Source organism: Cibotium barometz, chromosome 8 (genome assembly GCF_041138505.1).
Source record: "Cibotium barometz isolate CiBa-2024 chromosome 8, ASM4113850v1, whole genome shotgun sequence".
NCBI lineage: Eukaryota > Viridiplantae > Streptophyta > Polypodiopsida > Cyatheales > Cibotiaceae > Cibotium > Cibotium barometz.
In genome coordinates, this window is record NC_141053.1 from 32,305,649 (window position 1) to 32,316,608 (window position 10,960).

At 39.8% G+C, this 10,960-nt stretch overlaps 1 protein-coding gene across 1 annotated transcript; it reads right to left on the reverse strand.

Annotated features, from left to right (window-relative positions):
* Positions 1-1,299: 1,299 nt before the first annotated feature.
* Positions 1,300-3,616, reverse strand: LOC147636155 (uncharacterized). The gene is made up of 2 exons (XM_086801103.1): positions 3,258-3,616; positions 1,300-3,132 (listed from the first exon to the last, which is right to left on the reverse strand). The coding sequence occupies exons 1-2, from the start codon at positions 3,468-3,470 to the stop codon at positions 1,603-1,605; spliced, it is 1,743 nt and encodes a 580-aa protein (XP_086657229.1). The 5' UTR covers positions 3,471-3,616; the 3' UTR covers positions 1,300-1,602.
* Between the last annotated feature and the right edge of the window lie 7,344 nt (positions 3,617-10,960).

Sequence of the window (10,960 nt, forward strand, 5' to 3'; positions counted from 1 at the left end):
ATTCATAAATATGGCTACATAAGCATATTCTCAAGGCTAAGAATTATTCTACAAATGACTTGATTTGGGTACCTAAAGCCAGCAACTCCTATAACAACATACCCAAAAATAAAACAAATCAAAGCTCAAAAGGAACCATGTTCCATGGAGAAATTGTATAGCAAACTTACTAAACCAAGTCCCACTACCGCTATCAATTGCATGTCGGCTATTCCTACTGACCATTCTTCTGACATTAGTGCCATGTAAATCAAACAATTTCATGAAACAACATCACGGAATAGGACCGACTTTCTAACTTATTCACCTACTTATTAATCCTCATGCACCGATCGCAACAACAATGAGAATCCTAACAACAAGTATTCAACGAGTTGAGTGACACATCCCCGTTTGCATTTTGGGTTAGGCCACGATAAATTGGCTTCTCGATTGAGTTGTTTGTACTCTCAAGTGTGATTGGGCAAAGACCACGATATTTGGTCGTTCCCTTCACCTTTCTCATGGTGTAAGGGCCCTCCATAAGTGGCACCACTACCAAGGAATATCCCCATCACATAGCCACTATCCATTTTGAATGCGTGTGTGTATGGTTAATTTCTATTATGTTTCTATTTTTTTACATTTTTAAAATGACAAAAATGGAAGAAATAAAATATGAGAAAGGTGTTTGTTTGTTTGAGTGAGTGTAACTGCCCGAGGTCACACTGACATGGCTCTACACACAAACCTAGAAATAGACATGAAGTTGTATGACAACCACAAGCTTAGCATTCATAAATATGGCTACATAAACGTATTCTCAAGGCTCAGAATTATCCTACAAATGACTTGATTTGGGTACCTAAAGCCAACAATTCCTATAACAACATACCCAAAAATAAAACAAATCAAAGCTCAAAAGGAACCATGTTCCATGGAGAAATTGTATAGCAAACTTACTAAACCAAGTCCCACTACTGCTACCAATTGCATACCAGCTATTCGTACCTGACCATTCTTCCCACATTAGTTCCATGCAGATTAAAAAATTACTTTAGCCATCACGGGATGAGATTGACTTTCTAATTGATTCACCTACTTTTTAATCCTCATTGGACATCTCTCTAGCGTCAATGCCATCCATTGGCAACCATCACTTCATTTGGCCATTGAACCAACACCTACTTATTAATCCTCATTAGACATCTCTCTAGTGTCAATGCCATCCATTGACAACCATCACTTCATTTGGCCATTGGCATTATAAATGTTAGTATTGTATATTTTTCATGTGTGCTTACCTATGAAAGACATGCCATGAGATTATATATTGAGATTACATGCTTAGGTTAAATCACAAGTGTGCAAGGCCAAAGAAATCACAAGCCTCACTCTAACTCTCCAGACCCACAAATTTGAAGATAAATCACAAGCCTCATGTGCAAGGCCAAAGAAATTAATTAATTGAAGAGATTGATTTAAAAGTAAGAGAGATGATAACTAGATTGATGTTAAACAACAACAATTTTCGTATTTGGTTAGGCTTCTGATTTGGGCCCGCAGGAGTATATGAATGAATGAAAGAATTGGATAGGACTACCAAGGGTGTGTGCGCAAGTACTAAGACTTTTGGAGCTTCATGGGGCGCATCATGTCATTGTCTTCGTGGTCTATCATGTGGCAGTGCCACAGATAGCCTGGCTCCGATGTTGCATCGAAGGGAAAGGGCTTGTCTTCGGAAGTGGTGAAGCGCATGAGCAATCTGGTGACAACCCACGGAGAAGCAGACACCGTGTCCTTCCAACCCAGCTGATTGTTGCCCGGCTTCCTCCTCTTCTCCGTGTAGCAGCTCCTTGACTTGTAGTGGTAAGGAACATCTAAGGAGCAGTTGCCGGCGTTGTAGCGATCAACGTCAAAAGCCTGCTGATCCAGCACCTTGAAAGTGATGAGATGCACGTGGATCGGGTGAGTTCGGTTTGTGAGGTTGATTATCCTCCACACCTCGACCGCTCCTAGCTTGGGTGTCTCTGTGACAGGATCCTGCCAGGTCAAGTTGCTCAATAGCACCTGCACCGTGCTCCCGGTGTTATCATCGACTTGCAGCAGGGTGAGGTTGCGAACCAGCGCATTCTTGTGGTTGATTCTGCGGAGTCGGGCAGGAAGCGATTTCGGTATTGTGTTGGTATCGGCTTGATAAGAACTATTAATGCTCGCTACCACGCTGAACTTCATGATCACTGTTGTGTTGACGTTGTCGTCAAATGTGTCGTAGCCGACGGGGTAAGGAGACTGTGCTGGGTTGTTTAGAAAGACCTCCGATCCAGGCTGGAGGCTCGAGAAGTCGATTAGCACGTCTAACCTCTCGGCCGGCCCAATAGTAATGTTATCGGAGAGGCTCAAGGGCTTGGGAAGGAAGCCTCCGTCTGTACCTATCTGCAGGAAGGGGATGCTTGGGTTGCTGAGAAAGAGCGTGAAGAAGCGGGAACTTGCACCGTTGAGGATTCGAAAGCGGTAGAGGCGAGGCTCCACACTCAAATACGGCCACACTTTGCCATTCACCAGGAGAGTGTCCCCGTAGAACTCCGCGCACCAGTTGGGATGAACCAATGGGGCATCACCACTGGTGGGGAACTCCAATGTGCCGTTATAATAGAATTCCTTGTCTTGGAGTACAAGAGGGACCTCGTAGGCTCCTCTAGGCAGCTTCAGCATCTCTTCATCGGCTGAGCGGATGATGTAGAGGCCCTGCAGCCCGGCAAACACATTCAACCTGGTGATGCCAACAGCGTGGTCATGGTACCATAGCATGGTGGGGTCTTGCGTGTTGGGGTAGGTGTGGTTCTGGGTCTGGAAAGTTTTGCCTGTCTCTCCACTGGCCGTGATCCACGCGTCCGGATGCCCGTCCGAGGAGCTCTCCACCTGGCCTCCATGCAAGTGTGTCACGGTGGGCACCCCTCCATCGCGTGGGTTGGCCCAGTGCAGTGTGTGGTCCACCGTAAGCATGTGCTGCTTGTCCGTGATGTGGTTCTCCCATCGCACGTGGGATTCCACCCGGTGGACAGCTTCCAGTGTCGGACCCGGGGAGCTTGCGCTGGCTTGGCTTGTGCCAAAGGCGTAAAGGGTCGTTTCAGGCAGATCTCTGTGTAGCTTCTGCATGATACAATGATCCACGGATTAATGAAACGGAAGTTAGTTTGATAAGACGACTAGAATTAATCCTTGTATTAATTATCTGTACGTGTGTACGAGCTTCTTATTGATTCATGCTTAATCACCTGCTTGATCTTGTAGGCTCCCAGGGTAATGGGCTGACCTGCGCTCACGTTGATGACGGTGGGGATGGGAAGGGAGTCCACGAACTTCTCCAGTGGGGGGGAGGAGAGGTGCGGGTTGCATGTGGAGGGCTGGCATGATCCGGAGTGCGGTAAGGCTAACAGCGCAACAAGGAAAAGCAAGGCCAAGGAGAGTACCACAGGTGCTGCACGCATATTATTCTATTTAGAGAGCTAGCAGTGTGTGTGTGTACGTATGTGTTGGTATGGCTGTGTGTGTGCAGGCAAAACAACGCGAAATAATTGGGCCCTCCTCTATTTACCTAGATATGCAGTTCTGAAGGGGTGTGCACTGTGTGTGGGGAAATAACCAAAGGATCGGACCTTCTTATAGTACTCACCACGCATCATGCGTGCAAGGCTTAAACATCTATTGCCGCAGTATCTAGAACAAGTTGAACGTTGATTAATTCGCTAAAGCTGGCTGCGTCAATCTTCTTTTTTGCCATTTGCGTGGGCATTCTCCAAGGGGTCTCTTCTGCATGCCCGCGTAAACCCGACGCGCAAAGTCCACTTTTGTGATTGTCAACGTTTTCTCGCTTTCACAATTCATGCAAAAGCGCAAAGAGTCTTTTTCCAAAAGAAGGGAGAAGCGACAAACAACAATCTCATAAATGGGTTCTATGGATTACCACAACTCCACGAGGCTTCCAATCCATGCAACAATTCATGCCAACGACCTCCATGACCTCACATTGGTTTTTCCTTTATGGTGCAATGAAAATGTCATTCCTCACGAAAAAAGACATGGTAAAGTCTTGGGGGGGTTGGTCTAATCAAAAAAATATGTCCGAAGGCACAAGACTCAATAAAAGCTGATAAATTATAAAAAAATCAATGTCACTCCACGAGGCTTCTAATCCATGTAAGAATTCATGCCAACGGCATGAATATCTTATGGAAATCTTCTTCCATCAAGTGAGCTCCCACCTGCATGACCTCACATTGGTTTTTCCTTTATGGTGCAATGAAAATGTCATTCCTCACAAAAGACATGGTCAAGTCTCGGGGGGTTGGTCCAATCAAAAAAATATGTCCGATGGCCCAAGATTCAACAAAACGTGATGAATTAAAAAAAGGTCAAATTGGATTTATGGTTGATAGTACACGGGTTCAATGAAATGGGGTTCGTCGTAATACAAAATAAACACGTTTATGAACATATGTTTAAATATATAGATATGTGTATGTATGTACATGTGTGTGTATATATATATATATGTTCATGTATATATATGTATAAATTTACAGATAAATACATACATTCATACATATATATATATGAATATGTGTATGTATGCATGTATGTATGTATGTATGTATATATATATATATATATATATATATATATATATACATTCATACATACATACATACATACATACATACATTACATTACATACATACATACATACATACATTACATACATACATTCATAATTATATATACATTTATATGTTTGTATGTATGTATGTGTGTGTGTGTGTGTGTATATACTTACATATATATATAGTCTTTGCAAAGAGGATATTTTTCTTCTTAGTACATAAAAATATTTTTGTTTCAATTTTCATGTCAAATTGTCTAAACCCAATCAAATTATGTCTTGTATAGTTCCACAATAAGTAGGATTTGAGAGCATAAAATTTGAGTCACTAGCACTAGCTCGACTCTCTTGTTCAAAGTGATCCATTACTGCAGAGTTAAAAGTATAAGGCCACTTATGTTACCTTAAAGAATGCTTTTAGGGTAGAGTTCTCAAAGATTGGATCCAAATGGATTCATGTACATAGCTAAACAATGTCAAGTAATACGAGAGCGAGTCAGTATAGGAATAAATTTTATGCATAAAATATTATCATTCCCACTACTCTCAATTGATAAGAAACAAAGTTCACCATGATTAATTTCATTATTTCTTGAAGGCTTCAAAGATCAAAACTTGCACAATTACCTTTATTTGCAAAGGAAGACAACCTTTCATGAGTGTTGCATAGATTCTCTGAGCTTTGATGATAAAAGATCTACGGCATGAAAGAGTGTTAGAAATATAGTACTCCATCCGAAGTCCCCCATAGCACAACCTCCAATAGCAAGAAGTCAGCTAAAATGAGTGTCGAGGACATGACTATTGGCTATGCTTAAGAAAATGGAGGGATAATTGGAAAGTACTTTCAAGAGATTTCAGAGCATACCTAAGGAGATAGGGAACATGGTGTCCTTACTATCGAGGTATCACACTAGAAATAAGTGTCCGTTAAATAGGGGGTGGAGGGGCTTGTAGTGTGGTTATTGCAGGAGATACCTAATCACGATACCCACAAGTATAGGTACAATCCTGAAAATCACAATATGTATGTACTACCAGCTCTTTCTTCCACCAACCAACCCTTAGCACTCCTTGCACCACACAGTGGGTAGTGGAGACCCTATGCCCCCTATTGGGATCAATCCCCTTCTTAGAGGGATTCTAAGGGTGCCTAAGACACCTCCCTATATTCATGGACCTCAACCTATAGCTCCCGGCTTGACACCCATGAGACACATTAAAGCATGATCACTCATTGAGGATCACACCAACACTTATATACGAGAACTAGACCCCGTACAAAGACCATCCTACCCATTGTCAAGTACAGAATTTGATGTGGATTTTGTAAGGACACTTGACAATACCTTAGCTCCCATTTACAGACTGTCAACCTTTGGCACAAGTTTTGAGATTCAAAAAGGTCCAAGAACTTGCGAAATAGACTCATTCCCAATGTGAGGGACCTCCAAGACCAGTACCACCAGATCCATACAAATTTGTACCAATATCTGCCTTAGACACGCTAGGAGAAAGTTCTAAAGAAGGTAGTATTGAGTTTTCCAAAGAGCGCCAACCAATTCTAGATTCAACTTTTTTTTAATCGAAATAAGTATTCCCGAACCTCTAAAATATCAACTTTTAAATGATTACCTGACCAACCAGTCCAAAACTTGGACCTTTCAATTCCCATCATACTCAAGTGAGTCTAAACCTAACTCCTTAAAGACTCTTCCCTCATGCCTCAACTCGAAAGGTGTAGTTACCTCGATGAGAGCACCTATCTTAGGCAAAACCAAGAGACAAAAGGACACATTAGGGATGTCTACATTTGTATCTACTCCAATCATAGTCACGTTAGGTGAGTTCCCATCAAGGGACCCTACTCTTTTGCAGGATATAAGGGAATGGATGGACGTACCTTTTAGACTCAAACCTAATGAACATACTAACTTAGAGACTAAAGACAATGAGAGTGATGACAATCCTAAGGAATTATACAGGGATGTGCATGTCAACAAACTTGGTAAGGACTTTGAAGGTGAAGAACTTAATTCCACCTTGCCTTTGAGACTATGAATCGAAACATCCACAACCATCCTAGATGATGAGGGTGGAGTGACTATCGCTATCAAAAAACAGCAAGAAAATTAGGGATCACCACCTTGAAGATCAAATTGGCTAATGGTAGCCTCACTTCACCCATGGGAGTGGTAAGAGTGAATCGATTGACCTCAAGTGGATTGCCTTTTGATCACATATTTGTAATCATAGAATTCAAGAAATTAACCACTTATGATGTGATCTTAAACAGGCCTCTTATAAGACAATTGAAGATGATCCATGACTAGGGAACTAACCCCACCACTATAAGAGAAGGCATCATTAGCGGCATTTATTTACGATGTTTTATCGTCGTTTTATGTTACACCACTATAAGCGTCGTTATTAGAGACACTTCATAAGCACTGCTATTAACACCATTATTAGGAGCACCGTTGACTGACTCTTGTTAAAACGCTACTATCAGTGCCACTCAATGATGCTGTAAAAACTTTGCTACTATAAGTGTCGTTATATAAACGCCACTCAATCAGCAAACACTGGGAAAAAAACAGTGTTAAAACTGTGGGGAAATAAAAACTTAAAATAAATTTAAACCCAAAAAGCTTGACAAACATCCAAATATTAATGAACTAAAATAACAAATTGATCAAATTGTTATACATACCGATCGATGTGTACATATGTTATGATGAGATATATTTAATTTGTACCATCATCAAATCCATATGTTATGATGATATATATTTAATTTTTGCTATGATCAAATCCATCTTGCAATAAATCCATGCATGCCAATTGGTCTATCTCTAAAGCCATCATTTCAATGGCTCCTATATCAATACAAAGTCGCATTCCACTACTTGAAAAAGCTGTAGAGGTATTATCATCATGGTCCTCATGGTTGTCATATTGATTGTTAGTTGCATTCTCCATTGATTATTCACCATGCATTTCTAGTTCAACATCTTGATCTTGAAATATACATTTAGATTAAGGAGCAACTTATATTACATACCACCAATTAGAATCTCTTTAGACCAAGTGAAACATGGCCTAAAAGAAAGAACCATAAAATATTTACAAGAAAATATATACAATGTCTTGCATCTATCTATAGATTCATCAAAATTGAAAATCAAGTTTAGACCTATTCATAGTGTTGTGGTAGAACATATGTGTCTCTTAAATCTTGCCATAATTTAGTTGAGTCAATTGTAAAAAATCTACTTGGATGCTTCTTGGACGGTTGCTTGAGTGAAACGTACACATATTCTGTTCATGATCTATGCACAAAATCTCTCAAGATTTACAGAAAAATCACATCATAATTTAAAAAATGAAAAGAATTTTCCAATAAACCATAATCGTGATCATCCAAAGTAACATAATAATCTCCAATACAAAATCTCAAAATCTAGAGAGAATCACCAACAAAAAAGATCTAACCAATCTAGGGCTTTCCTTTGACGCCCGTCCACCCAGCCTCCACGCTGGACGTTACAGTTATCCGGGGTATGCCTCTTCCAAATCTCATCCTCTCTGGGTTCTACCAAATGGATCCCCGAGGGTATAAATCACGTTCTCTGTCCGGCGTTGCCTGTCTAAGGACGGCTGGCCCAAATCTCAAAATCTCTCTAGATCTCTCTCTCTCTCTCTCTCTCTCTCTCTCTCTCTCTCTATCTATCTATCTATCTATCCTGCATAGAAAATCACCTCAAGGCTTTGGAAGAAACCAAAAAGCCAACCCACGAGAATTAGTAGATTATCATGCAAGAAAATGATAAAGATAGAAATCCCTTCTAAAAACATGATCTTGAACCACTGGAAAGTGGCGTCAGATTTGTTTCGTGAATACCGGCCACCCGATGCGGAATCTCCAAATTATCCGAACACAGACTTTGTTCTTCTTGTCATGAAATTACTTTATTTAATACTTCTCTTTGAGAAATAAAGTTATCTACCCCCTCATGCGAGACTGTTACTGAAAATTAAGGGTTAATTTGGTGTCTGGACCCTGTTTCGGGAACCCGTTGTGGTTATATTTACTATGTAAACCCCCATATGAGCTTTCTTTAGGCTAAACTACTCACTATGACCCTCTTATATATTATCTAACATGGTTAAGTATAGAATAGAAATTGCTTACAAATGACACCACAAAACATGCATTAGAAGTCCCAGAATTGACCAAAAATCGACATCTCTAAAAGTACTAAATTTGTGACCAAACTTAATCTTTTATATCCTCTAAGTATTTCCCACTTTTCAAAATTAAATGCATATGCTAAAAATTGCTGAGTCAAATGGGACCAAAAAATACATATGTATGAGTACCTCTATATACCACTTTGAACCACTTGACACATCAAAGATGAATACTTTGAAAGCTCTAAATCCAATCTCCAAGATGTCTTGAATTATTCCACAATATTTAAGTTTCTCTACTATAATATTATTATCTCTTCTACTAGCTTGACTTTCTTGGGAAAAACTTACCATTACACCACAATCATATGTGATTCTTTTGGATTCCACACGTTGAGTGTGAAAATGTCGACCTTTTGACTACATTGCATTATGCACTTTATACTGCAACACCCAATAAAAAATATTTAATATATCTTATATGTAAGCAATTTAGTATTCAACATTATATATCTTATCAAAACATCTTTACTTACATGGTAGTCGGATCCTCGTGCAGACCCCCATTCTTCTCTTGTAATCTCCTCCCATCCTTAGCCATTTAATATTGCAATCCTTTGGAAGAGCCTTTAGGATGGGTGGGTGTGCCATGTGCCTCCATGTTGATCTCTTAAATGATGTTCTAACCTCTATCCTTATCTTTCTTGCATCTTCATATTTCTCAATCCACTTTTCTATCACAGAAGTGTTAAGAAGACAAAACGTAATGATCTTTTTGCACATGGACTCATCCATCTTTCAAATGCATCCTTTTCCATGTGGCACATGTGACATCATCCATTCATCCTCATCTTATGCATGAATCTAGGAATAGAATATGCATCAATTTCTTTCAAATATTCAAATATGTATACAAGGGATTATTGCACCACCCACCCCTCTACCATGCTTCCTTTTGGCCTTTCCCTTTGCCTTACAAATCCCTTCAAGGTTTTCATGAAGAGAAAGAACATTCACCGGCTATGAACAACACCAAATATAGCCACCTCATCCCCCAAATGTATTAGAATGTGTAATTTAGTTGTGAGTATGCTTCTTGGAAAGCTTTCTTCAATCATACACACTGCCTTAATTGACTCAACTCGAGCCTTATCAATGGAATCTGGATGAATATCCTTTGATACTATCCACCTATTTAACATTAATAAATGATAAATTAAAGAAGAATATATTTTAAAGCTATATGTTATACCAAATCAACAAATCCATGTTATGCCAAACACACAAATCTATAGTTTTAATTGGAACTCACCTTGTCAGTCCACCTAGTTTGTATATGGCATTCTAAGCTTTCTCTTCTCTGCACCCACTAGTTGATATTGGAAGTATGAACTAGTGAAATAGATTTTTGAAAACAATAAACGATCAATATCTAGTCACACAACATAAACTGAGGAGCGCACAAAAATAGATATAGTTATGTACCTATCTGCATCATCTTGTGCCAATCTTGTGATTTGAGACCATACAATTGATGCTCACCCTTTTTTTTGGTTATTATAAATGCATCCTTTAATGAGTGCATTATATCGGTTGGTGTACAAAAAGATGAAATTTGATTCTTTACATTCTTTTCGTCTTGCCTTGTCAACCTCCATGGCATATTTGGTAAAACCACCTTGTCATTGACTACCCTTGGACATGCATTTTTCATGCGTCTGATATTCTTTAGGTCATCCCTTATTTCATGGGTATCTTCTTTACCACTTAGATGGTCCCAAATCATTCATGCCACATTCTAAAAAATGTGCATTGGATCCAAAAGATGATTTATTCTTAACTTTGTCCAATATGGTAGATGATAGAAGGTTGAGTACCTTTTCATGCCTGCGGGTGCTGTGATGGGAGTCACCCTCCATCTCTCATCCCACTCTCCATCTCGCCACCTTCCCTCCAATGGTTTTGAAGGAGGTAAATGTCATGTCATGGCTTCCCACTCAGCACCTCTCATCACAATCGGAGAAATCTCTGATGCAGCATAATTAGGGTGGTTTGGAGGAAGAAATCGATGATGTTCATCATACACCACTTTCTTTAGTGCATGTGCTTGTTTGGATACAAGTG